Source organism: Sorex araneus, chromosome 5 (genome assembly GCF_027595985.1).
Source record: "Sorex araneus isolate mSorAra2 chromosome 5, mSorAra2.pri, whole genome shotgun sequence".
Lineage (NCBI taxonomy): Eukaryota > Metazoa > Chordata > Mammalia > Eulipotyphla > Soricidae > Sorex > Sorex araneus.
The window spans coordinates 179,296,186-179,324,100 of NC_073306.1; the positions used below are offsets into that span (position 1 = coordinate 179,296,186).

At 46.9% G+C, this 27,915-nt stretch overlaps 1 protein-coding gene across 7 annotated transcripts in view; it reads right to left on the reverse strand.

Moving 5' to 3' along the window:
- FRYL (FRY like transcription coactivator) overlaps nucleotides 1-27,915 on the reverse strand; it is a 257,153-nt gene that overhangs the window by 23,568 nt on the left and 205,670 nt on the right. For 4 of the 7 annotated variants that reach the window (XM_055138113.1, XM_055138111.1, XM_055138110.1 and 1 more), the window contains 14 exons: nucleotides 27,701-27,905; nucleotides 26,306-26,427; nucleotides 25,082-25,272; nucleotides 23,635-23,729; nucleotides 21,824-22,431; nucleotides 21,417-21,514; nucleotides 15,806-15,976; nucleotides 12,104-12,244; nucleotides 10,219-10,416; nucleotides 8,032-8,193; nucleotides 7,858-7,932; nucleotides 7,331-7,507; nucleotides 3,468-3,671; nucleotides 1,991-2,158 (listed from right to left, as the gene is read on the reverse strand). In XM_055138113.1, coding sequence (XP_054994088.1) covers nucleotides 1,991-2,158; nucleotides 3,468-3,671; nucleotides 7,331-7,507; nucleotides 7,858-7,932; nucleotides 8,032-8,193; nucleotides 10,219-10,416; nucleotides 12,104-12,244; nucleotides 15,806-15,976; nucleotides 21,417-21,514; nucleotides 21,824-22,431; nucleotides 23,635-23,729; nucleotides 25,082-25,272; nucleotides 26,306-26,427; nucleotides 27,701-27,905 — 2,615 coding nt within the window. The remainder of the gene's footprint in view (nucleotides 1-1,990; nucleotides 2,159-3,467; nucleotides 3,672-7,330; nucleotides 7,508-7,857; nucleotides 7,933-8,031; nucleotides 8,194-10,218; nucleotides 10,417-12,103; nucleotides 12,245-15,805; nucleotides 15,977-21,416; nucleotides 21,515-21,823; nucleotides 22,432-23,634; nucleotides 23,730-25,081; nucleotides 25,273-26,305; nucleotides 26,428-27,700; nucleotides 27,906-27,915) is intronic. The other 3 variants (XM_055138109.1, XM_055138108.1, XM_055138107.1) reach the window with 3 other exon arrangements.

A 27,915-nucleotide genomic window follows, 5' to 3' on the forward strand; every position in this document is an offset into this window, starting at 1 on the left:
TCAGCAACCACTGGTGAGGGCAGGATGCTCATGGGCCATTTAGGCCCTTCTGGTACCCGGCATGCTGCCATTCAGGTGACAGGCATCTCATGAGAGAATGAGGCCTATGTGACTTGCTGCCCTCTCCAGATAAAGGCTGTTTAGCCTAACAGAACTTTTCCTATCTTCAGCTCTACGATCTCTCTCTTGTTCCTCTTCTTCCTCCTCCTACTTTATTCTTTAAAATACTGAAATTTGAGGTGGAAGTGATGACTCCAGGGACTAGAGTGTAGGTTTTCCAGGCTTGAGACCTGGGTTGTGTCCCTGGCACTGGGTGTGGCCTGCTGTTCTCTCAGAGAATCCTGTCATTTCCCTCTCCCACCTCTTTCTACATGGGATCCCCTGGCCCACAATATCCCAATTGTCTTGAAGGAGGCCCTCTACATGGCCCAACCCACAGTGCTGAGGGATTAGTTCTGGCTCTGGTTTTGCTCTTGGGAGTGACTTCTGGCAGAGTTCACGGAACCCTATGTGGTACTGGGGATTGGACCAGGATTGCCTGTGTGTAAGGCAAATGCCTTAACCACGGTCCCATCACTCTCGCCTGTCTCTCCTGCATCTGACAAAGCCTTAAGCATCCTTGTGACTGAGTTTTTCACACTGACAAGCAACTCTTTCCTCCTTTCCAACCACCTTGCTCTCCCTTAATAAACAGTGTTCTCTGGCAACATATTACATTCGACTTTCCTTTTCATTTCTTGGTGGGGAGGAGTTTTATCCCCACTGGTGGTCAGGGGGTCCCATGGTCCCTCCTGGTAGTTCCAGGGGAGGGCATGGGGGTGTGATGTTGCAGAGGTGCCACCCTGGTCCTCTGGTGTCTGGGTACCTGAGGGAGCCCACGTGGCAGGGGAATGATAGAACGAGGGTCTCGGTTATCTTTTAAAAATTCATTTTCTAGCATTTTTTTTCTATTGTCTAGCATCTTATGGATTGCTTGGCATCTAGTAAAGTCTCCAAGAGTATTTGTTGAATGGGATCATCCAAACTTAGGCTGTTCTAGTTTGAACATTAAAAAAAAAGTTAATAAAGAGGTCCACATGTTTTCATCTTAGTATTTATCTGCTTACCACTAAGGAAAGAAAAAACAAACAAACAAACCTGTCAGTTTTTTTTTTTTAATCCTTAGTGCTATGCAGATAAAAAGCACATGTGAATTCAACTTACTGTAATAATGAGTCTAGATCTACTAGCTTTATCAATTTGGTTAATACTGGAAAAATAAGAGTATTTTCCTAATACTTACCAAGGCATAAATACTTATGATAAAGCTCTAATAATGACAGTTTTATTTTATACGTATATATGTAAAGTATAGTAATCTTAAGGGGGGTGGGGAATAAAGGTGCTGAGAGAACTAATACTTACTTATTTTGGGGTCAGTCAATTAGCTTGGAATCTGGCTTACTGTTCACAGGCCTCTCCAAAAAGCTTAGTACTAGTAGTTGCAAAGTCTTTAAAGGGTCTCATTCAACCCACTGCTAACACAGCTGGCCTGAGGTCTGAGTCCCAACCACAGCACCAATCACATCACCCCCAACACAAAGCACGAAGCGCAGTCGAGGCAAGCGGGCCTCCCGCCCAGACACCGCCGCCCAGCTCCCAGCCCCGCAGCGCCCGAGCCGGCCGCGTCACACTCGCGGCGCGAGATGCTCATTACACTCAACCTCATATTTTTAACCTGCAGGTCATTTCCTCGGAGCCATCAACGTTTTTTTTTCCTTTCTAATTTTTCTTAAAAAAATAAACCGAACAAACAAACAAACAAAAAAATAACATCAGGAATAATAAGTATTGCAGGGGAAATAACCCCAACAGGTTAGAAATACTGGAAACAAATCAAATAAAAATTTGTGTTATCGGCTGCAAAAACTCTGGGGAGAAAAGCGAGGGACACGACTGCGAGCTAGAAGGAGCCCAGATTGGCCACACACCAGCCTCCCCTTCGCCCCACCTCAGGCAGCTGGGTGTTAGCATTGTCTAGAGGAGCCTCCAAACTGGGGGCCTCGTCTCTGATCTGGAGGCTTTCCTCGGCGGAGGCACTGCCGGTGGAGTCCTGAGACCGGAGAAGCAAGTCGGGGCGGTCGGGCATGGCGTCCTCTACAGCAGCGCCGTTGTTTAGCTGGCGGAGGAGAAGAGGCACAATGAGGGCTGCATCCTGGAGGCGGTTGTGGCGGGGAGGATGGCACAGAGACCACGAAGGATGTTTTGGTGATCAAGCAGCTCTCTGGCTTCCTCAAATGACCTTCGGCACCAGAACTAAAGCCAGGTGCAAGTGGTCAGGGGCAGAGCTGGACACCCCCGTCCGTGTCCATGAGGCAATGCTGGGCAAGACGGGGCCACTTGGGAGAAGCCCTGGGAGGCCCTGAGAGGTCACCACATGACTCCCGTTTCCACATTCACGATCTGTGTTTGCAGCTAGTCAAGGCATCGGGGTGACGGGGTCCCTGCACTTCCCCCTGTGGCTGGCTCAAAATCGTTGGAATGGCAGTACACTGTGACTGGGTTTAGAGTCTCTAAAGAACAGCAGTGACTGATTAGGAAAAAATACTATAGGTCTCCCCACTTTTTATTTGGGCGGGGGGAGTAGGGGAGCATTACACATCCAGTAAAGCTCAAGGGTTACTCTGGGTTCTGCACTCAGGAATTACTCTGGGCAGTGCTCAGCGGACTGTATGGGATGCTGGGGGTCGAACCCGGGTGGGCCGTGTGCAACTGCCCTACCTGCTGTACTGTCGCTTCGGCCTCAGGGTTGTGTATCTTTCATGGCAAGTACCTAATATAACAATTATCCAAGCTGGGTGGGTCAGGGAGGTGGTGGGGAGGGTGCGAGCCATGCTTGGCATGTAGGTGGCCCGGGCTCCACCAGGCTCTGCATCCCTGGTGGCCTGGCACACTGCCAGAGGAGGCCTTGGGGTGCCTCTCAATGACGGGGTGGTCCCAGGCACCGCAGTGCTGCTCAGAGTGATGTCCCAATACAACAGAAACCAGACCCTGCTATGCCAATCAGAATCTGCTGTAAAACCCGAATCAACCGTCTGAAAGTTAAAGATGTAAGAGCTTACATCAGGGTTTTCTATGATGAATTTATTTTTTTGCAGTGCTGGTGTCAAACCCAGGTCTCACGCACAGAGGCCTTTCTTTTTTCTTTTGTTTTTTTTATTGCTTTTTGGGTCTCACCCGGCGATGCACAGGGGTCACTCCTGGCTCTGCACTCAGGAATTACTCCTGGCGGTGCTCAGGGGACCCTATGGGATGCTGGGATTCGAACCCGGATCGGCCGCGTGCAAGGCAAACACCCTACCCGCTGTGCTATCACTCCGGCCCCATGCACAGAGGCCTTTCACTTTACCACAGAGCCCCAGACTCAGCTCTCACCCCCTTAAAGGAGAAGTCTTACAGGGGTCAGAGAAATAATCCGGGGACCCTACCATCTGCGTGCGTGACAGGATCTGGCTGGCGGTGAGCGCGGCTTCCTCCTCAGAGGACTCGTCCGTGTCCTCCTGGTTGGTGAGGTTCAGGCTGGGCGTGCTGCTGGAGCACTGGTACTCCTGCAGGGACGGCGTGTCCCCCTTGTCCATGCTGTCCAGCGAGCGCCGGCGCACTCCCCAGTTGAAGTTGTCCATGCTTTCACCCTGGCAAAGCAAAAAACATGATTCCTCAGCCCTCAAGTACGTGCTTCCAGACACCGGGTAAGTCTGATATAATAGGAAAACACAGACCGAGATGAAAAATATGCAAAGTGGCAGAGTTTCAATCAGCCCTTCCGGTTTCTCAAAATTTTAAGACACCATTGAAGATATTGAAAGAGATGAAGATATTTGGTTGAATACATGTCTCGACTTTCTATCTTGCAGGTAGGATTATGGGGACCAACCAAAGCTACGCTCTAGGTTATTTCTATTCTAACACACAGACACAAAGACAGACAACAAATACCTCACGGATAACACAAACACACAACCCACACCAGGCTGCAACTTACCTGCAGCTCCTGGTTAGCAAAAAGGAAAACACACAGAATTAGAAACAACGAAGACAAACATTTAAATAAACGCTACACTTTTGGGGAAAACTGTGATTTTTTTTTTTTTCCAACCCCAAAGACTGATTCAAGCTCTGGATTCAGCTTTGTGCAGGAAGACAACGGTGCAGTTCAGATTATTCTTTATGCAAAATATGTTGTAAAAAACGTCAGAGACAGACACTGAAAACAACATTTCTATGATACACTCTGGCAACACAAACTATAAGAAAACCTTGGAGATTTCAAGACTGGATGCTGGATACAATGCAAAACTGACTTCAAATACCCACATTCAGTGCACAACACACAGGGTCACAATCATTTTCCTCTGTCGCTGGCTTTGGTTAGACTCAATGTGCATTTTTTACTACAAAGTAGTTTGGAAAACCAATAGCTATCAAAACATAACCCTGCTGATATCAAGAGGTACAGAGGAAACAGGACAAATTTCATGTTTCACCCCACTTATTTATGTAAGTGATCTTTCTGGTCCTCTGAGCTGCCTGTGGCTGTTTGTAAGGCTGTAATTCATTCTTTTGCTCTATTCTTAAACTCTGATAGGATTAATTACAATTCGCTGGCCAGCAATGTATGATTTATTCAGGTTCCTTTACTCAGGAGGGACTGTCTGGAAAAGAGGTTTTCAAATCTTTTTATTTTTTGGTGTGGGGGGAGCAGCACGCCCCGTGGCGCTCTGGGCTGAGGGCAGGGCTTGGGAGCATTAGTGGTGCTGGGATTTGAACCGAGGATGGAACCGCAGCCACAGGCCAGGCAAAGCGCTTTAACCTTTGGACTAGCTCTCTGGCCCGTTGTAAGGTTTTTTTTAAAAAACGTTTTCGTTTTTTTTGGTTTTGGGGCCACACCTGGTGATGCTCAGGGGTGTTGTAATATTCCTCGTGATACTACAGGCTCTGCACTCAGGGGTCACTCCTGGCAGTGCTATATGGATGCCAGGGACCAAACCCGGTTGACTGTGCTATTTCTCTAGGGCAGATATAAAATATGTATCTTTAAAATGGAAAGCCACCTACGCGAGAGAGAGCTGCCCTGGCTGAAAAGGTGGCTGGGCCTCTGTCCAGGGCACCTGGGAGCTTGCTCTGCTTTTCCGAACCCAGGCACTGCAGGTCACAGTCTGAAGAGCCACCTTCCCGGAACGGATTTCCAATCTAGGTATGTGGCACAAGGCACCATGACGGCTGGAGCCTGCTGCGAGTCGCCGGTGAATACACCAGCACGCACAACATGAGTGCCGCCTGGGGGGACTTCAGGAGTTTCTACGGCAGTCTGTTTCATCGCCAGCCATTTCCCGCTACCCTGGTGTAAGCAAGATGGTGATCCAGGCCTGAGAGAAATCCATACCATCTGATTTGGTCTATTATGATGCCTAATGGAGCCTGCTCCCTCCAGACAACTGCACACTGAATTAAAAGGCAGCCCCGCAACACGCAGCTTGAATCCCCTCTGATGGCAGCTCTCTTCGCGGCCTTATTCATGCCCGCTGACACTTCAGAGCACAGGGTGCACTTGAAAGCACTTACAGTGCTCTTTCAAAGGGAAGGCAAACAGGAACAACCTTACCAGGAGGAGAATATCAAAGCCTGCTTTCAGAAATGCTCATTTCTGAATGGGGGAAACAAAAAGGGCCAAGAACTACAAAAGGATTGAGAGCTGCTCGGCCCGAGGAGGGTGGCAGCAAGCCTCTGCCCCACCCCGCCTGCCTGCACGACTGTCCACATCTGTCCTAGTTATTATAACGTTTGCCCAACTGTGAATGTGAAATCAGTTTTGGAGGGTGATGACCTGCCATTTTTTGGAAAGGAAAAAAATGGGAGGTGGGTGATGGTGGAGGAGAGAATATAGAGTAAAATGCATAGCATAGAGGGAAGTTACTTTCTTTAGAATCTTATTTTAATATTAATGCCCCCCCCCTTTTTTTTGTGGTGCCAGGGATGGAACCCAGGGCTTCACATATGAGGGCCCGGTTGCTTTACCACTGAGCTATGCCCTGGGTCCTTTGAACCTCTTATTTTTAAAGAAGTATTTATATGTAGGTACTTAGATGTTAACAATGTTGTAAATATGAGTCACAATAACAAAATGAAGTTTGAAAGCCACTTTCCCCAAGGTGCTGAATACATGTCCTGAGCATCTGGTCCAACCAAATACTGGGGAATATGTCGATACCGGAGCCTGCCCAACTCCGAAGCTGGTGCAAAGACATCTGGTCAACCCTGAGTCACCATGCAGGGGAGGCTGAAGTGGACAAGAAGACTCACTCCAGCGACCTCTGACTCACAACTTGCAGTGACATGACACCAGTCACTGCACTTCTTTCCTCATCTCACCTTTTAAAGCAGAAGGAAACAGCATACAATTATGAGTGACCTGAAATATTTTGGAGAAAGACATATGGAGGATGCATTCTGAATACCCCAGGCATTTAGGGCTCTCAGATACAAGGCTCTGTAACACTTTTGGAATTTATTTGCTGTGCACATCTCAGCGCTAGGAGACTACAGCTTAGGGGGCTAACCTTTGATCTGGGAGCAGGCTCCGGGAGCCTAAGGCAACCATGATAGTCCCTGTTTCAAAGGAGAAAGCCCTTTGAGTAGTAAAGGGAGGCATTTGCGAGAACATTGTGAGAACATGAGGATAGTCACAGCAATAATCGCAAACACTTGCCAGTAAAAAAAAGAGCTATAGGGATTAAAGACAGCAAAACAGGAGGCGCTTGCCTTGTATGCAACAGACCCTGGTTCAATTCCCAGCATCACATATGGTTCCCTGAGCACCAGAAATGATACCTGAGTGCAGAGTCAGGAATAATCCAGGTGTGGCCCAAAAAACAACCAAAAAAACCACCCAACAATAAAACAGCTCTAAAGAATCTGAGCCTTCTTAATAGTTCATACAGTCTAAGGGACACCCTCTTTAAAACTGGGCCACTTTAATGCTAGTTTTTTTCTGTTTTGCGTCATGTTAACTAGCACAGTTGAAGCAAAACATCTGAGTTAAAAAAAAAAGTTCTGAAGAAATCCATTTTTCACTTTAAGGTAAAATATTACATGTCCCTCTTTAAATTTTGCTATTGACTATGTAATTGCTATTGACTAGTTGCAATAAATGCATCCTATTTCCCCACAGAAGAATCTTGCCTTCCTGACTTTACACTGACCTTAGTAAGGAAAAGTCCTTGGCTCAAATCTTTAATTCTCATGCACCTGTAAGTGCTCTATAAATCACAGGACAGTGCACCCAAACCCTCACCTCAGCATCTTCCAGCTCCACATCTAAGAAGTCAAAATCCTTAAATACGCCAAACTGCTGTTCACTGCTATTGTCTTCTACAGTGACTTCCTCCTCCTGAATGATGTCCTCTGTGGCAGATATCAGGCTTGTCTGCTGGTCTCCAACTTCCAAATCTTCATTAGAAGAAAATACCACCTGAGTCACCAAAAACAAACAAAAAACCAGAAAAGGGTCAGTTTTGACATCACATGAGGCATCAATGCCAAGGGCCACCATGGTCTCATCACATGAATTTAGAGCTTGACCTTGGTCTTTATGTCACGTTTAAGCTGGTGGAAGACTTAAATCAGCACAGCTGTCCAGTGGCACAAAGAAAACGCTACACAGAAAGGGAATTCCTCCCCACCTCCTGCAATCTTAGTAAACTTAGTAACTCCCTTAAAAGGGGAGTAAGTAAAGACATGTAAGAAGATAGGAATTTTTCATTTCTTCATGATAAAACATGATTGAAAGCATTCTTTGCAAATGTTGCCATGGTTACTTACTGATGGATTTTTTGGAAGACCAGATTCTGGACCACAGAGAGAGAGCACATTCATTAGCTTTTCTCTTGTTCTTCTCTAAAGAAAAGAAATTCAAAAGGACGGTCACTTAGAGGACAAATTTTCAAGTATTTACGATTATAACAGACTGGTCAGTCCTGATGCCCTTTCGGGTACCTGTGACAGCTGTGGCCTTTTCCAGCTAACAGGCACCAAGGCATTTGAGTTGGAACCGGAAGATGTCGAAGAAGTGCTTCTAGTAACGGCGATAACTTTCGGTTTCCCGTTCCTTCCAGCTGCGCTATGCTGATCACCATACTTATTCCCAATGATTGGTGTCTACGCAGAAACAAAATGCCAGTATTTGACACAAATATTTAAATACCAAAGGGCTGCTAGTGTATCTATAATGACATTTCGAAACAACCAAAATATAGCTTAAGAAGAAAGATCACTAAGCATGATGTATGTCTGACACATCAAGGCTAAAGTGATTGCTTCTTTAAAATCACAAGATTCCATTTCACTGGAACTGTGGGGGAATAGTGAAGCTGAAAGGACCACAGAAACTCCATTTTTGTGCCTCAGGGTCATGAATTTACAACCTGGTAATAAAAACATGCCAGACCCCAAAAGGCATGGACATAAACGCCCAAGACAACTGACTCCAGCTAACAAGGATCATTCAAATAACAAGTTACCTTAATGCACTTCTGTGTTCTTCCTCCCCCTTCCCTTTTCCTCCCCTCCCCTCCCCCTTCCCCTTCTTCCTCACTCCCCTTTTCTTTTCCCCCTCCCTCTCTGCTGTCACCAGGAGGTTCAGCTAGGGCTGCCCTAACATTTGGAGGTCCCACGAAGATCTCTGGCTACCTAACGGAACCAAGTCTCTGATATGACTTCAGAGAAGTCATTATTTTCCATTCAGATCTGCTTTCTTCTCCTTCTATTATTTTGCTGGGGGTGGGGCTGGGCACACCTTGTGTGGCTTTGGAGGTTTAGTGCCTAGTGTTCCATGTGGTGCCGGGGGATCATAAGGTACTAGGGCTTCAACGAACCTAAGCTTCACACAAGTGCTCTACACTGAGCCCATTCCCAGTCCCTAGATTTGCTCTCTTTAAAAACCATTGCCTAGGGGGCTGGAGCAATAGCACAGCGGGTAGGGCGTTTGCCTTGCACGCGGCCGACCCGGGTTCGATTCCCAGCATCCCATATGGTCCCCTGAGCACTGCCAGGAGTGATTCCTGAGTGCAGGGCCAGGAGTAACCCCTGTGCATTGCCAGGTGTGACCCAAAAAGCGAAATAAAAAAAAAAAACCATTGCCTCTACTCCACCCCCACGATTATATAATGTATGCCCTTTCAAAGTTCAGAAAATACAAGAGTTACTTTATAAACCATCTCTAGGGGCTAGAGGGACAGTACAGAGGGTAGGGCTCTTGCCTTACACGAGGCTGACCAGAATTTGAGCTCTGGTATCTCATACAGTCCCCTGAGCACCACTGAAAGTGATGTGCAGAGCCAGGAGAATCCCTGAGCATCATTGTGTATGGGCCAAAAGCTACCCCACCAAAGAAAAAAATCACCTAATAATCTCACCACAAAAGTCTAACATATGCTAAATTTTGGTACTTCCCCCCCGTCTCAATGTATATTGTTAAATGTGCTCCAATAATTTGCTTTTGCAAATATTTAAGATAACTGAAAATGCCAAAGAAGACACTTATGTCATTTCCACACAAATAGAGTGTCAATGATTTCCTAAAAATTCTTTAATGATCCAAAAATCATTTCTATTTATTTGTCTTGGTGCAGAATTTCAAATTTGCAATAATATCTGCATGTCATACCAGTCCCTTTATCCTCTTAAATTCAACTTCCATCTCACCCTCCTGAACTTGACAGTCCGACAAACTGGAATTTGCTTCTGTTTCCCAAACATACAGTGAGGTTATAGATTTTTTTTTTGGGGGACCACAGCTGGCAGTGCTCAGGAGCTACTCTTGGCTCTGTGCTCAGGAATTACTCCTGGTGAGCACAGGGGATCATATGAGATGCTGGGTAATCAAACTTGGGTTGGCCACAGGCAATTGTATTATCTCTCTGGCCCCAGTTCCTGGGAGCCTTTGATTAAAGAAAATGAAAGTAAGTGTATCTTATGTGAGTCTACATTACCGCACTTACTGCAGTTTACCTGCACATTTCTCCAAGACTTACATTCTTCCCCAGAGCACGGTTCTCCCCAGCTGCCCTATTTTCAATTAATCTATCCCAGTTTGTGCTCAATCATTGCTTGTGGAACGACAAGCATAAAAGCAAACAGAAAATTCTAATGCAGCAGCTGCACATCAATTCCCAAGCTCCTCACCTCAGATATATCAAAGTGGAAATCTAAGGTCTTCCCAGGCAACTCCTTAGAGACATTATTAAAAATCTTGGTGAAGGATATTTCGGGTGAGCCCAGGTCTGCTGCATATGTCTTGGGGATGTCGCTGGGCACCACAAGGCTTGCAGAGCGGGACACCACCAGCTTCAGGATGTTGAGGGCCTCCTTCCAGTAGGGACTCTGGGTAAGAAGGAAGACACTTAGGAAGCTTGCAAATACAGTTAGTGAAGAGCAAAAACGTGACTGCTGTCAGCAATGAAAATCCTGTAAACAATGAAAATCCTGTTTTGACAAAACTCTTGTAAATTATTCATTTTTACTTTGAGATTTTAATGGACGGTCTGAGGCAAACACGGAAGGAAAACAAGCTGTTAATTATACTGTCTATAAGACACCACATAAATAATAACACTTCCAAATCAGAATAAAAATAAAGAATAAATCAGAGTAAGTGTGCTATAAATACTATGAATATTGGAAGTCTAGTAATCTGGCAGTAGCTAGCCACAAGGGGCTACACATATATGGCTTTCGACATGAGAAAGTTAATGGCTTTGAGACTGGAATACAAATATTTTAAGTCTTATAATAAAAAACCTTTAGTGCCGACTTTTTCAAACCTATAAAATGAAAATATTTAGAATGCTAATGACCCGAGCATCCAGTACTAAACTGTGAAACTGATGCTTTGCGGGGTGAGCTGTAGAAGCTTCATTTGTTTTTTCTTGCATAGATGCTGGTTATGTGTTTTCAGTTTTTGTTTTTCCTGCTTTGGCTTGGGGGCCACACCTGGGTGTGCTCAGCTGCAGCTTCTGCAGCTGCGGGCAAAGCACGCGCCCCCTCTCCTGCACCATGTCTCTGGCTCTTCTTGCTTCTGTATGTTTCTATCAAATGCATTTTTTATTTGTTTGGGGGAATCACATCGGATGATGCTGAGGGGTGACTGCTGGCCCTGCACTCAGGAACCACTCCTGCTGGTGCTCAGGGAACCATATGGGATGCCGGGGAATCTAACTCAGGTTGGCCGCAAGCAAAGGAGTTCCTGTCTGCTGTACTAACTCCCTGGCCCGTTCCTACCAATTGTAAATGAGGAATTTTTTACATGATAAATATACAGATGAGTTTATAATATTTTCACTTACTACCTTACTGAAAGAAATACCTATAATGAAGGTTTTTTGCTTTGGTTTTGAGTCACATCCGGTGATGCTCCGGGAGCACTCTGGGCAGGCTCGGGGGTGTCAGCGGTTGAACCCAGTCAGTTACATGTATGGCAAACAAGTGCCCTACCCACTATACTATCACTCTGGCCCTTAAACTCTTGTTCTTAGTTATATCATCTAATTGCATTTTAATACCGTATCATGGATATTGTTTAGCGGTTGATATCGTATCTCCACCCAGTATTGTAACTGCTTTATAGCCATTAGTTCTGAGTGGCAGGAGATGCTATTAAACCCCAAAAGGGCAGTAGTGAGGATACACCAAAGCCACAGGAGTTGGCACAATTTTAACAACATTTGAAAACAAGCAAACAAAACCCCAAAGGAAAAAAAGTACATTTTCTTTTCCCGGCCGGGATGTTGGCTCTGGTATAGTTGCAGAGCCCCAACCCTGCGTGTTCAGGGGTGGAGAGGGATGTACTCGAGTGTGCAGTGGTCACAGCGCAAAGTCGAATCCCTCCTGCTCACCACCCAGCTTCATGCTTCCTGTCACTTGCGCTGAGAAGATTTATCCATGTTATGAACAATCCTGAAAACATCTTTTATGGATGCACCATTCCCCCACCCTTGGGTACTTAAGCTTCTCTGTAAGCATCCACAGTGCTGAGAGGAAGGCGTCTCTGCTTCCGCTTCGGGTCACTCACCTGCACATATTTGCTGATGATCTTTATGATCTCCAGATTAAACTGCTTGACAGGAGCAGCAGAGAGGTCAACGTGACTCAGGAGGCTGTGCATGATCTGCAGGAGGGACTGCTGCATGCTCGACAGGCCTTTCTCCAGGAGCTGGAAGGAATATTAAAACGTGTGCTTTAATCTGGCTACTGAAGGCACAACGTCACCATGAACAATACTGGACTCTAGCTCTGAGTTCACAATCAGATATCAGAAACCCAGAGACTAATAAAGGCAAAAGGTAATGTCCATTCTCATTACTTACTCTTGGGCTCAGAAAAGAAAATCAGGCAATCATTTCCCTTCTAAACCTCGGTGTTTTGTTTCCTTAACTAATTGAGGGGAACACCAATTATTTTAGGTTTTGAGAAAATCTCCATCACCAGAGAACAGTTAACCACCCACAAACCGGTCCTTCACCCTAGACACTAAACACCTTTAGTGATGTGGACTTGGAGATGTTTCTTAACCACTAAAAAGGAAAAAAAGCCTTTGTACTTTCCTCAGAGGGTTTGCAGGATACTAAATTACATGCAAAACATTTTCTTTCTTTTCTTTTCCCTTTTTTTGAGAAGAAGATGGAAAAAAAAAACAACTCACTGCCATGAACTGGGCCTCTCTGGGTTTTGCGGCTGGCCCTACCACCAGCCTATACTAAGAGAAAGCCCATGACCATGACCGGAACCTGAGCAATGGCCTCCTGCGGACACACAAGGCTTCGGGGGGGCGGGGGGGATATTAAAACGTGTGCTTTAATCTGGCTGCTGAAGGGGGGGGATGATGGCACGAGGAGGAGCGAGCGGGCTTCTCCGGGAATGAGGACTCGAGCAAAAGACCACAGAGGGCAGCACAGTGCGTGGGCAGAGGGCACTGGCTGAGCTCTGGTTGTCAACGGACCATCTGCAGGGAATCTTTGGAAACAAAAGGACAGGTATTTTGGAAGCTTCTGTGTTCCCCGCAGTTGGGAAGACCCCAGTTCGTGGAACAGACAGACAGTGCTGTCCCCACTGAACAGACGGAGAACTGGTCTCAGAGGTAACACTGAATGAGCTTAAGGTTACCCAGCCAGGAATGAACAGACCCAAATCTGTTGTTGTTTAAAGCCCAGGGCACTGTATATGGGGTCAGACTTGTGTATTACCTTAGCTTCGTGCATTATCATCTCTCCTGTCATGAGTTTTATGTGCCCTGTCTGGTGAGCTTTCCCAATGATGAGAATCTATAAAACTCACTTAGCACAGCCGACATCCCAAGGACCAGGAATACCTGGTTCATTGTCACGAGCTAATTACTAATTTGCTCTGAAACTTGGCTTCATCTCCGGGCAGCTCCTGGGACAATCCAATAATGACAACAGATGTGCTTTCTGGGTGTATGTAGCAACATTTCAGAACTGTTTTTAGCAGTAATTTGAGAATTACTATGAATAGTAAGGAAGGATAACATACTAATAAGATTCACACTGGGGCAAGGCATTCTCTCCACAGAGTGGAAAATACAGCCTGCAATACCAGAGCTGAGGAAGGCCCTGTGTCCATCTTCAGGGAAAGTGTTACGTTAGTGGGGGCACAGGACTGAGGTCAGTCAAAAGCACTCTAGTTCAAGGCTGATTGGTCTAGTTTTTTTTATTTTGGTTTTTGGGCCACATACCTGGTAGTGCTCAAGGGATCGAAACTGGGTTGCCCGTGTGCAAGGCAAGTTCTATGTCTATTGTATCCTATCTCCAGCCCACAAGGCCTGGCTCTATGTAGGGTCTCATCCTCAAGCTCTAAGATGCAGCATCAACCTAAAGACAGGTGCTGAATCGAGTTAAAAGTGACCACGGAAACAGCTCAAACCCATGTATTAAGTTGATGTGCTCAATACTACCAGAATTAGCGCTTTAAAAACTCAAACCAGTTTATGATTTTATGATTAGTGCACTCAAGTTCAGTCAAAGAGAGGGTTACCAGTGATATTTTTAATTAATTAATTAATTAATTAATTAATTTTTAGGTCACACCCGGCGATGCACAGGGGTAATACTCCTGGCTCATGCACTCAGGAACTACCCCGGTAATGCCGGGATTTGAACCTGGGTCGGCCGCATGCAAGGCAAACGCCCTACCCGCTGTGTTATTGCTCCAGCCCCATCAATAATATTTTAAAGATTTGTTGAATTATTCTTTTAACTTTGTATAAGCTAGCTCAAATTTCTACAGTTCATCTTTTTTTTTTCCTAATAAAGATATCACTTTATTGCTATAAGCCTGATGCACTTTTTATGAGGGGGGCAGGTATTGGGCACACCCAGTGGTGCTTGGAAGTTACTACCCACTCCTGGCTTTGTGCTCATAGGTCACTCTTTGCTATGCCAATGCCAAGGATTGAACCGGGGCCACCTGCATGCGAGGCAAGTGCCTAAATCCCTGTACAATATCTATGACTCTGTCAAACTTTTTTTTTTTTTTTTTTGCTTTTCGGGTCACACCTGGCGATGCACAGGGGTTACTCCTGGCTCTGCACTCAGGAATTACTCCTGGCAGTGCTCAGGGGACCATATGGGATGCTGGGAATCGAACCCGGGCTGGCCACATGCAAGGCAAACGCCCTACCTGCTGTGCTATCGCTCCAGCCCTCTCTGTCAAACATTTTTATGATGAGTTCTTTTGAATTTTGAATTCAAAAGAACTTTTTTGAATTTCTCTTTGTGGCTGTCTACTCAGTAATTTAGTTTGCTAGGCCATGAAGCTACATTAACAAATACTCACTTTTTATTCTCTCTAGGGATAGCATTTTTATAATTCCACTTTTAGCCACCAAGTTATATTTTTAGATAAGTAAACAAATATATTACCAAAAAAATTAGAACACCTTAACTAGCATAAATACTTCCATATGCTGTACTATTTATTATTCTACTAAGGACAACAGCCATGAAGTTATAAACATTCTTTTGGACTTAAACACCACATCAAATTTTTGTGTTTTGTTTTTGTTTTTGGGCCACTCCCGGCGGTGCTTAGGGGCTATGCGTGGCTCTGTCAGAGGACCGTGTATGCTGTTGGGTTTGGTGCAACAGTCTGACCTCCTGTGCTATATCTCTGGCCATAAAGCAAAGCTCTCAAAAGTCTATTTCCCCTTTTTTTTTTTTTGCCACATCTCAGGGGACACTATGGGGTACACAAGCTTGAACCCAGGTGGGCCCCTGCAAGGCAAGTGCCCTACCAGCTGTACGATCTCTCTGGCCTCCTATTTTCCATTCTTAAGAAAGTTAAGGCTTACATTAGTTAAGTTAATATCACTTAAAAACAGTGAATGAAACAAACAACGACAATAGGCTGGAATGAAAAGCTTTACAAAAATTTCCCTTACACACGGAAGGATCGATCTATATTTCCCTTTTAAAAAGAGGACTGCCCTCTGTGGTCACTCTCAAATACAATATGAAGATGAGTGCTTGGTATTGTTTCTACTTGACAATGTTGCCACAGAGCAGTGAAGATTCACACCGCCACCTCCTCCTCACCGCCTTCACTGTCTGGCCACACCCACAGGGCTTAGTCTGTGCTCGGGGATCACTCTCGGGCCTGTGATCAGGGGCTGAACCTGGCTGTGCCGTGGGCAATGGGAGTGCTCTGCTCACCAGCCGACCTTTCGGGCCCACTCCCACCTTGAGGATGTAAAGGTTACCTCTGCAAGGTAAGTCACGAGGCTGAACGTGGTGTCTGAGAAGGAGTCGTGCAGGTATCTGCAGACCACGTTGATCCAGTTGGCACAGTCTCTGGAGTACGTGTGTGTGCTGTACAGACTCATCATGTGAGCCAGGTTGACAAGGGTCGGGCATTTTTCTTCTGCACAAACCTAAAAACAAAACAAAACAAAACCAACAACACCCGAATGAGTTTTCTCACTGACAAAAAGACACAGGTTAAAGGTGATTTTTATACAAAATGTCATTATTAAATGCAATCCTTTAGCTGTGTTAGGTTGAAGCTAGAATGCATTTCATTTCAATTCAGCAGAAAAGTTAAACAAAGAGAGGGGATTAAAAAATGCAAGGTATTCATAAGAGAGCAACTTGATAGTATAGAAAGGTGATTAATATGATTAATTATGGCAAACACTTCCACGGTGTTAGTGCAACTTTTCATTGTCACATTTTTCCCTTTCACTCTGATGCTCTGAAAAACTGCCAAGTAAAAACAAAACCGAGGGGCTGGAGCGATAGTACAGTGGGTACTTGGGATATTACAGCTGTGTTTGCCTTGCAAGCAGACTCAGGTTTGATCCCTTAGCACAGAACCAGGAATAAGACCTGAGTACCACTGGGTGTTGGCCCCCAAAGGAAACAGACAAACCAAACCCATCTATGATTTTATAAATTCTTCAGTTCAAAAAAGTGGTGGTTCTGTAAAGAGTTTTGGTTTTGTCAAATGCACACATGGTTCAGAGCCCACGAATCTGGACGGGCTCACCCTGGGAGTTCTCAGGGAGGTTCCAACTGGGGGCCCCCTGTCAATCACGGAGTACCATCTTCAAAGCAAGTCACTTCCTAGCACCTGTCATGGTGAAGTGCTAAGGAGTCTGGCATCACAGATGTCTGGGGGACCTCACTGGCCCGCTGGACTTCTCGTTGGTGCCCTGCGTGACTGGCACGGAGGGTCGCTTGTCTTTTCTGGGGGACGAGCAAACAACGCAGGCCTGCAGAGCACCGGGCTCCTTGCTCATCCAGCTCATCCAGTGAGCCTGCAAGGCTGGCCTTACTGCACTCTTTTTAGTTTCCCTGTTTCCATCTTCCTCACTTATTCTTCCAATTTTTTTAAAATATACCTCTATAAACGTGGAAGTATTTTGGAAATATGTGTAAGTATTAATGCTTTCTAAGTGAGGCATCACTGCCGTGTAACACACTGGTCTTAGTGCAGAGTGCTGTGGACACGCTGAGACATTCACTGTGACAGGTCTAGTGAACACTCCTGACGTCCACGCGTCGTGTGGACGTTATCACTAATTAGGCCCGAGACAGTAAAACCGTATGTGAAACTGTGCAGTATTTAATATAGTCTCTGGGAAGCTAGTTATAAAATTACAGACGGCCAATTTCACTCATTGCTAGCTTTTTACCCATAGAACAGACACCAGAAAGAAAAAAAGGGTTTTGGTTGATACTTGTTTTTGCATTTAAAATACATACACTAAAACAATCACAACCTTAAAATTTCACAGTCATTTCTTCTTTGGGAATACTCTGTTTGTTTTTGGGCCCCTTGTGGCAGTGCTCAGGGCTTGCTCCTGGCAGTGCTCAGGGGACCATTATGGGATGCCGGGGAGAGAAACTGGGCTGGCCACATGAAAGAGTAGTGTCATACCCGCTTTACTATCTCCGTGGCCCTAATTTCTTCTTTTATGTGTTGTTGTTTTTATGCCACACTCAACAGTGCTCAGGTCCTACTCCTGGCTCTGCACGTAGGGATAACTTCTGGTGGGGCCCAGGGGACCCCGTGGGGTGTTAGGGAATGAAGGTGGGTTGGCCATGTACAGGGCAAGCTCCCTATCAGCTATACCATCTTACTGGTCCCTCTGGTACCAATTTTTATATTTTAAAAGATCTCAGTTAAGAATTTTAAATAAAAAATTTAGTTGAGGGAAAGAGTGACAGTTCAGCAGGCAGGGTGTTTCCCTGGCACGTGGCCAACTGGCTTTGACTCCTGGCATCCATATGGTACCCCAAGCACAGCCAGGAGTAATTCCTTAGTACAGGGTCAGGAGCAACCCCTGAGCACTGCTGAGTGTGGCCCAATCCGTTCTTCCCCAACACACCCCCCTGCAAAAAAAAAACACACCTTCTAGTTTGGGCCAGAAAGATAGTACATGGGTTTGGCGCTTGCCTTGTGTGTGGCTGACCCAGGTTTGAAGCCCAGCTATATGGTACCCCAAACCTTGCCAGGGTCATCCCTGATCACAGAGCCAGGAGTAAGCCCCGGGCACTGCTGGGATGCTGGAATAGCCTAAAACCAACCAAACAAAATTGAAATACAATATTCTTTCTGCATCAGCTATTCTTATAGAATCGTTCCATTCTTTTTTATTGGGGGTTGGGGGGGGGAAATCTCTGAAGCAATTCTTGAGGAGGAGTCAGTCCTGGGGATATTTTGCCAACCTGACCAAATGTTTCACCTTGAGCCACTTGAGGCAGAGTATTCCCAGGCCCAGCAGAACTGGGACATAAGGTACACTCAGGCCACACCCGGCGGTACTGGGGGCAAGGGAGGCAGAGTGCCAGGGAATCACCTGGCCACACAGATGAGGTTTGCGTGCACACCATCCTTTGTGCTTAGCTCCTGACCCAGTGTTAAATTTATTATTATTTTGCAGCACCAGATATTAAACCCACGGTTCATGCATTATGCATTCTTTTTAACAAATGTGCTTTTTTTGGGGGGGAGGGTCATACCTTGTGGTGCTTGGTGTGTGGGGGGTTGTTCCTGATGATTCTCTTGGGACCCTGGGATGATGGGGGTCAAACCCAGAGCTCTGACATGCAAAGCATGCACCCCAACCTTCCGAGCTATCTCCCCAGCCCCGCATCTTATGTTCTTAAAGGAATAGCATACATTTTTAAAAACTAGCATACTGTAAAAGTCTTAATGAGAAGAGTGTGTTTTTCAGAGTGATTTCTGAAATCTACTTGTTTTCAGAAAAAAAAAAAAAAGATGATTCCAAGTAATATATTTGCTGTACAAATTCTAAATAAAGCCAATGCTTACATTTTAATGTTGGTAGTTTGAATTGCCAGGTTGAAATAACCAGAACAAGTGTGCTCTAGGGCATACTTCTTTTGTACACTGTCTCTGCCATCATGACGTGCTAACATGGCTAACAAGGACAATATTTGTCCTCATCTGAAATGTCGCTCACTCTGAAAGCCTGCGCTCTCCCAGGGATCAAAAAGAACCAGGACATTTGCATAACGAGGAAGTACCTAATGGCAGAAAATTACTCTCTCTTTTAAGTGGCGGAATAATTACGAATCAATTTAATTCACATCCTGCAGGTTGCTCAAAGTGGAGGGAATTTTTGTGCGCTGTGCAACAGGGAGAAAATAGGCTTGAAAACAACTTCTGACATGTAGGAAGCTGTGTTGGATCTTGTTTTCTAAAAATCGGACGAGGGTTGGCATGGGCCTGGGCTTCTGTTTGTCCTGAAGCAGTGACTGGACACACATGGGATCTCCACAGCCTTCAGGCCAGCTGGTACCTTCACTTCTAGTCGCTCCGCTGCCCCCAACATTCCTTCCTCATTGCTCCCTCCGCCGCCCTCCCTCCTCCCAGCCCCGCCAGGGAAGACTGATTCTTACTTGCAATTTCCAAACAAGCCAACATACCCCCACCCCCAACCTTTTCTATTTTTCGACTCTTCATGCAAGATAAAAGAGTTTTCTTTCCGTGTCTAATGATGCAGCATTAGACTGCTAAAATGGCAGTCATTTTATAGGATTATTATTTTGTACCACTTTCATACCTAACTAGTGCACATACATCTTGCTGGGTTTGGAAAACCATCATCTTCAAGCGATATTCTCATGAACCAATAGGAACTTTTTTTTTTAAATAGGGGTCATGTATTTCTATTTAATCCATTAAGTTCTGTCTACAATGATCAGGAAAGGTTCTTCCTCTTATTCCCCCACCTGGTTCACTGGTGGGGGACCATCTGCTCTTTAAGTGAGCACCCAGAGATACACTGGTACCTTGGAGTGCTGAAATCTGGGGGCACAGTGGTGGGTGTTTAATTCAGCTTTATGTGTCTGCTCCCTGCAGTTTCTGCTGTGGTACTTGTCCGCCAAATTTTCGCTTTCAAAAAATGGGTTTTCATCAAGTTCTTCTAGGGAACTTTGCCTGCTGGCTCCCTTCTTGTTTTCTGCCCGTGCTGTAGGGTTGGGTCAACTGATATTACTATTCGCCCACAGCTCAACTGATTTCCTGGGGTTATGGCCATTCCTTATAAAGTTACTTAACTTCTTGTAACTGTTTATATTTGCAGCGTGCAAAGCAGTTCCCTCAAGATTTCATGTTTAATCAGAGACGCAGTTTTTTTTTTTCTTTTTGGGTCACACCTGGCGATGCACAGGAGTTACTCCTGGCTCTGCACTCAGGAGACCATATGGGATGCTGGGAATTGAACCCGGGTTGGCCACGTGCAAGGCAAATGCCCTACCCACTGTGCTATCGCTCCAGCCCCTGGCACAGTTGTTTTTTTAAATAACTTGACTTTGAGAGAAAATTCTTAATAATATGAAATGTGAAAATCCAGTTCTTTCTTTTTTTTTTGGGGGGGGAGTCACACCCGGCGATGCACAGGGGTTGCTCCTGGCTCTGCACTCAGGAATTACTCCTGGCGGTGCTCAGGGGACCATATGGGATGCTGGGAATCAAACCCGGGTCGGCCACGTGCAAGGCAAACGCCCTACCCGCTGTGCTATTGCTCCAGCCCCAAATCCAGTTCTTTCTAAATTAAGACCTGACATGCTTTTACATGAATGTTAAAGGATAATATAAAAACAGAGGTACAGAAGGAGGAAAGAGCCACACTGAGAAAGGAAACAGAACGCAAGGGGGTGGGGTGCAGGGAGAAGTGCACGGAGTACTAAACCAAAAGGAGCCAGCGGTCATGAGAAAAGGCGGAGAGAACTTTCTGAATCCCAGAACACACCATACCCTCTTCTTCCTCAGGGACTTTGAAACTTGCACCAAGAAACTGTCTGTCTGTGGCCTTGGGCACTACTCCTTGGCCAGTGCCCCTCCTACTTGTTTTCCTCATCAGCTGGGACGGGCCTTGGGGAGAGGCCTGGGCGTCACAAGCTCCCACAGGCTGTTCCCTTCCATGGTCCTCACGTAACTCAACTGTCACCTTTACTATCAGGCCCAGGGTGAGAATGTCCTGTCCACTCTGTGTCTGCCCCAGAGGACTACACAGTGGACGCTTGGAAATGACCAAAGGGATGAATCAGGAATCGAGAGAGAGGCGGAGAAGAGAGGAGGGAAAGCAAGAAGAAAAAGACTCAGACTCAGAGGAGCATTACTCTAATTTTATTCACTGTCATTGGGGTAGTTGTACTTACAGCAAGACTTACAACTCCTTTGGATGCGTCACGAGAAAGTAAAATCAGATCCAGAAAGAGGAGGTAACATGATGTGTGAGAAACTGGCACCCCCCCTCCCACCCCCACCCCCAGCCCTCTTCAGGGACACTCCAGATAAAGTTCCCAATAGCTGTTACCTTTCAGCACAGCGTGGCTTACCTTTGCTATTCGACTAGCTGTTTCTTTGCAAAACTGAGTTGGGCTGTCAAAATGCTGGATTAAGTGAGGCAATAAGCAAAGGATGTTAAGAGGAAAGCCTATCAAAAAAAAAAAAAGCAATAACCAATTTTATTGTACATTACTGCTTTAAAAGTTAAAGGCTTTTTTTTTTTTTTTTACAAAAAATGGTTCACAAAAACCATTTACTTTTTATTTCCTGAGGTCTCTGATCCTTTGTTTAATCAAAGAGTTTAATCTACCTCAGTACTAAAACCAATCACCCAGCTGACCCACCCACCCAAATGATCTCTGTGGGAAAGCAGAGACTAGCAGCTTCCACACACACAGCCAGTCTCCACTCCCCTCCTCGAGGAGGCCAGGGGCGGGTGGGAGTCTGTGAGCATCACCTGCCAGCTGCGCGGGGTCCACCAGCGTGTGCTTGGAGACGGCGGTGAGCTTGCTGAGGAGGTGCACGGTCATCTCTTGGGTCGAGACTGAGGTAAAGCCCTTCAGGAAGAGCTGCTGAAGGCCAGGGAAGTTAGTCCACTTCAACTTGCTCTGCACGGTTTCAATCTTCTCTCGGCTCTCGGACTTATCCAGAGGCAAGTGGATCAGCAGTTTGTTGAGCAGCCTGAGCGCCAGGAGGTATTCGTACTCGTAGTCGGACTCGAGCAGGGACGCTGCTATCCAGAAGATGGTGGCCATCAGGCTGGCAGGCTCAGTAGGGGGCTGCACGTCGTACATCCCTTTCTCTCGCAGGGAGGAAAGGCTTCGAGTCCTGGCTAAACTACCGCTATGGTTTATCCGTCCGTCCATTATATCCAGTGTGTTACTGCGCCGCCGGTCACCTCTCCGGTCACCAATTAAACTTAACCTCAAAGAGTTACTTCTCACGTTACTGGTATATCCCAAATAACTGCTACTGTAGATGGGACTTGTGCTTAGGTTGAGTTGTCCAGTGCTTTTCCTGTTAGCTGCATACTTGTTTCCCATTACAGGATCATGGTATGAGGTTCTTTGAAAAGAAAAGAAGATGTGAGTGCCTGAATAATTACTTCTTTGCTTACTGGTTTTATCGGGGGCAGGGGGTGGGGGAGAGAAAGCACCCTCCCCTCGATAAACGACCAAGAAAAATCACTAAGCGTAGTTGATTTTAATCATATTTGAGTTCTTTTGTCCACATCAAAACAAAATCTAAAGTCAAATCTTTTATACGGTGGCCAACTCTTTGCTTTGAGTTAGAAAAGGTTTGACCTGAAGCAAAAGATTTTGCTGTAGTGACCACTGATAACTCTCGGCTCTGAAATTTAATCAAGTGTTACCTCCAGACTTGATGGTACCATTGTCTGTATTTCTACAGATACATGCTCTGCCTAAAAGAACCAAGCTCAGAAGTCAATTCTGTTATCACTGGCCCAGAAGAACAACTACTAAGAGAAAGCTCTCTGAGCAGGTCAGGAATAAGGAAAATATCAGGACTGTCAGACCAAGTCTATTGAGGGAGAGCGAGATATCCAAAGGTGTACAGTCTGAACTGGTATCAAGAAAACAGAAATCATGGTGAGAACCTAAAGGGTGGAATAATTAACAGGACCTAGAGGTAGGAGAGGTATGCAGCTGAGGGGTGGTTTTTTTTTTTTGGCTTTTTGGGTCACACCCGGCGATGCACAGGGGTTACTCCTGGCTCTGCACTCAGGAATTACCCCTGGTATTGCTCAGGGGACCATATGGAATGCTGGGAATAGAACCCGGGTGGGCCGCATGCAAGGCAAACGCCCTCCCCGCTGTGCTATCGCTCCAATCCCCTGAGGGGTGATATTTGAGAGACAACTTGAAGGATAAGTCAACTTGGGTTGGTGAAGACAGAGAAAGTGGGCGGAGAAGCCTCTCATGGAGAAAGAACAATACATGTGGACACTGTGAGTGCAGGGGCGGGGGCACTGGGGTACTGGGACGGCAGGGACAGAGCTTGTCAGCAAAGCCTGGGCAGCACAACGACAAGGTCTCTGCCGAGGATGCTGGGAGATCAGCATTGCCACTGATCAGCTCTGTGACGTCACACAGCCTTGCCTGCCGGACGCTCACTTTCCTACTGGGAACCATCTGGGCACTCTGGCCTTATCCTTACAGTCCAATGTTGGAACGACAAACGCTACAGTTAACAGTTAGCGACAGCATTTCACGTGCAAAGCTACAGGTGGCCTGGTTAAATCCTTACTGAGAAAGGGCAGAAAGAAGATCATAATGCTTCATGGTTTCAGCCAAGGTATCAATTGCAGACTCCAATGTGAGAAGCAGCTCAATCACAAATCCCTGGAAAAAAGCAGATTTTTAATGAATTATGCTCAGGAAAAAAAAATTGCAGTGGACTTCCTGATAAAATGTAAAGTCAGAGCAAACCTCACATTTACACTATGAACTGATTAACCTCTTGAGCAGCATAATCTCACTGACGAAAACTAAAATGATTCTTTTTGTTTTGTTTTGTATTTTGGCTTTTTGGGTAATATCTGGCAATGTTCCGAGGTTACTATTGGCTCTGCACACAGGAATTACTCATGGTGGTGCTTGGGGGCCCATATGGGATGCTGAGATTTGAACCCTGGTTGGCCACGTGCATTTGCCTTACCCGCTCTGGTCCCACTAAATCAATTCTAACGGCACCTCCATTCTCCCCAAAATTGCTCAGGCCAGAAAGATCAAGGAGTGATCTGTGTCTCTCACATAAAGATGGAATCTGGGGATTTGAAGTACTAGGGGCCTCGCCTTGTAGTACTGTAAAGTACTTGCCCTGTACACAACTGACCTGGGTTCCACCCCAGGACCACATATGTTCCCCCAAGTACCACCAGGAATGACACGGGAGCTCAGTTCTAGGAGTAAACGCAGAGCATCAATGATGTGACCCCCACACGAAATGAGTATGACTCCCAAACAAACAAAAACCTGCTCTATGTTGGTATTCCAAAATAAAACAAAGAGCTGAAATCCATCAGAAACTCTTGAAAACATTATTTTAAAAATGTGGCTTTCATATGTGAGCCACGTAACTATTACTGTTAACTGTTTTGTTATTACTGTTTAAAGACCAAGAGGCATTAGACTATCTGATCCAATCAGCACGCTAGCCAGTGCTACCATCATTCTTTTTAAAGGGCCACACCGGCTGAGCCCACTGGTGGGTTGGTGTTGGGGGTCAATGGGGGGCTGGGAGGTGCCTGCAGAGCTGAGACTGAACTCGGGGCCTTGAGCACAGTCATGGCTACCACGAGGCGCTCGCTCCTGGCCTTCAGTGTTACTGAAAGGAGCCAGAGAGAATAGACGGGGGCTAAGGCGCTCACCTTACATGCAGCCGACCCTGGTTCAGTCCCTGCCACCTCACAGCCCCTGCCCCAAGCTTAACCGGGTGCAGCCCACTGAGGTGACCCAAGGAACCCCAGTACTGCAAGGTCTGGCAGCACCCATCTTCGGGCCCTTGCGCTGGACCACCAGCCCGGCTGGCCAAGGATCCCCGACAAGGTCTCCAGGCCTTCTGAGCGTCCCTCGGGGGAGAACTCCTGCCCCCCTAGTGACACTGACGGTAAAACTTTGCTTCCTTATAGGACAGCTGCCCCAAGTGACTGTCCCTCCCGGCCGGCAGCTGGTGGGAGTGGGGTGCGGGGTACCTGTGCGTCTTCTCCTGGGTCGCCGACCGTTTCCACGAGCCGGGAGAGAACGTCAGACAGCGTGGCTGCAGAGAGGGGCTGCCTCAGGGCCCTGAAGATCTGGAAGGATCTCCCCGCGTAGTGCCGGGACGTGCAGGAGAGCGCCGTGTGCAGTGCCACCTCGCTGAGGTGGTGCTCCAGATGGACCCCTTCTGGAAGACAGGCAGGCCCGTGGCGGGGGTGGTCACGCGAGGGGCAGGGCTTCCCCGCCTCCAGAGCCGTGGGCTCCCAGTGAGAACCAGGAACCCGGGGAGGCACCTGGGTAGTCAAAGTCCCAGCTTTGTAATGATGTGTGTATGTGTGCGTGTGTGCGTGTGTGTGTGTGTACATCCCCCACACAGGGTCATGTGACTCAACTGGGAGTGGTGGTCATGGGGGTTGTGTGTCCCAAAGATCTGGCAGCTTAGTGCAAGTTTTTTGCACGTGCAAAGACCAAACAAAAATTCGAAACCAGCCAATCAGTGAATTCCAGGCGTTCCTGACACATTGCCCAGGCGGCCTTTCATGGGCCAGCAGGTCTTAGATGGTCCAAGTCCAGACTTTCTCTTCTCAGCAGGCTATGGTGGCCTGTGGAGGAGGTTGGAGGGGGTCACACGACCGCTGCTTCGTCCCCGGGCGAGTCAGCCCTCAGAGCGTGACTTCCTGGCGCTAGCCTGGCGCTAGCACTCGAGACAGGCTTACCCTGTGCCACGAAGGTGGCCGGGCCTCCAACCACTGGACACCCTCAGAGGCACAGATGCGTCTCCAGCCTGTGCCAAGGGGGTGGCCCTGCTTTCAGTGGAGAACCGCTGCCTTGACACAGAGGCCGTTAACCTTCAGAGCAAGTTAGGTCATTAGTACTTTTGAGGTCTGTCATGGCTACTTTATCTTCCTTTAGTGGAATTTCTAGTGATTGTTGGTTCACAGTTGTATGATTATTTCTATCATGCCACCATCCACCCCAAACTAAAGTACCCAGAGGATTAAACTTCTTTAGATTAAAAGAATGACTCAACTTTTCTTCACAGTTCAGTAATTTTGATCACTGACAAATAGGGAAAAAAAAAAAATAACGCAAGACCTGTCTGACAGTTTGAATTTCAGAAAAGACCAACTGCGCCCATTTGGCTGAACACTTGAAGTGTCCACCTCAGTGAAATTGTGCTGGTGGATGTAAACAGGTTCCAAAGGTGCCTTCCGAGATACCTGAACTCGACTGCTTGAAAACAGAGATCACGTGCTTCAAAAACGTAGTCAGCTGCTCAGCACTCTTGATGCTGGGATTCTTGGCAGAAACATCCTCATGGTTCCAGAGAGGCCCTCTTTTTCTGGAAACAGAGAACAGAGGGATGACTCTGGCTTTAGACCCGGGTATTGACAGCCCTTCTCCCCAAAGTGCTCCCTGTGTCTAGAGAACAGCAAACAACCGAATAGCTGCTTGCATAGATGACCTTTTATGTATTTGGATACATCCAGCACAGAGATTCCAAACTTATCTGACCTACCATCCCTTTAAAAAAAATTCCCGTCCCCCCCCCCCCCCGCCCAACTTAATGCCTCCTAGAAATCTACCATCTTAAGGGAACAAACAGAGGATGTCCTCCAGATATGAGGAGAGTTTAAGACAGAATTATGTCTGGTCAACTCATTTGTTTTTTTCTTATTTTAGTGAAGCAAAATAGTTTTTACTGAAAGAAACTGACTAAGGGAAGTTTGAGAGGGGAGAGACAGGTGTGTTCAAGAGATAACACGGGTTTCTCCGGAGTGGAAACAGTTGGCCGATGCATTTTAAAAACACCTTTGCCTTTGGGGCTTGGAGACACAGCTCAAAGGGCCCAGTGTGTGGAGAGCAAGGAGGAGACGCAGGTTTCACCCCCTACGCTGTAGGATCACCCGAGCACGGCCAGGTATGGCCCCAAACAAAAAACCCCAAAAATCTTGGGGAAAAAGAATTTGAAATGTCTTTGTGCTCTCCAGGCCACCTTCAGTCACCACTCTGAGGCTGGCGTGTCACGCATGGCTCCCACTGAGATGTCACATGGGACAGACTGTGCTGACCGAAATGGTTAGAGCTGCTCCAGCTTCACAGTCCACCACCATCGGGCGCCTCCCAACACGCCACGGCCACTGCCCAAGTCAATGGGTCACGGGCTTTAGTCCAAAGTGCCCGAAAGAGTGATGTGGTTCCCAGCCACTAACAGACAGACTTGGGGAGGGTCATGTGGGAGGGAAGTTATGAGGGTGGGACTTAGGGGTGGGGGGTTAGCAAGTTGGGGGTTCTAGAGGCAGGCCATTATGAGGGTGGAGGGGTTATGGGGTTGGGGTTCTGGAGGTGGGAGGTTGTGGGAGTGGGGGTCCCTGGGGGTGGGGGTTATGAGGGTGGGGGTTAGGAGGTGGGAGTTTCTGGGGTTGGGAGGTTCTGGGGGTGGGAGGTAAGGAGGGAGGGGGTTAGGGTCTGGGGGGTTCTGGGGATGGGGGTTATTAGGGTGGGGTTAGGGACTGGGGGTTTCTGAGGGTAGGGATTAGGGCTGGAGGGCCACAGGGGTGGGGTTCTGAGGGTGGGGGTTAGGGGACTAGGGTGGTGGGGGACACCCACGCTACCTTGAGGTAATGAATTCCATGAGGGTTTTGACTTTTCCGTCCTGCTCGACTGAGAGGTCGACCTCATTGAGGATCGTGGGGTGCAGGTGTGAGACGGCGGTGCTGTTGTTTCCTAAGCTGATACTAGAAGAGGTAGAACTGGAGCTAAGCCCTGAGTCAGTCATGGGGGAGGGCTGGTAATCGGGTATAAAATCATTCACACCTGCTGAGAGAGA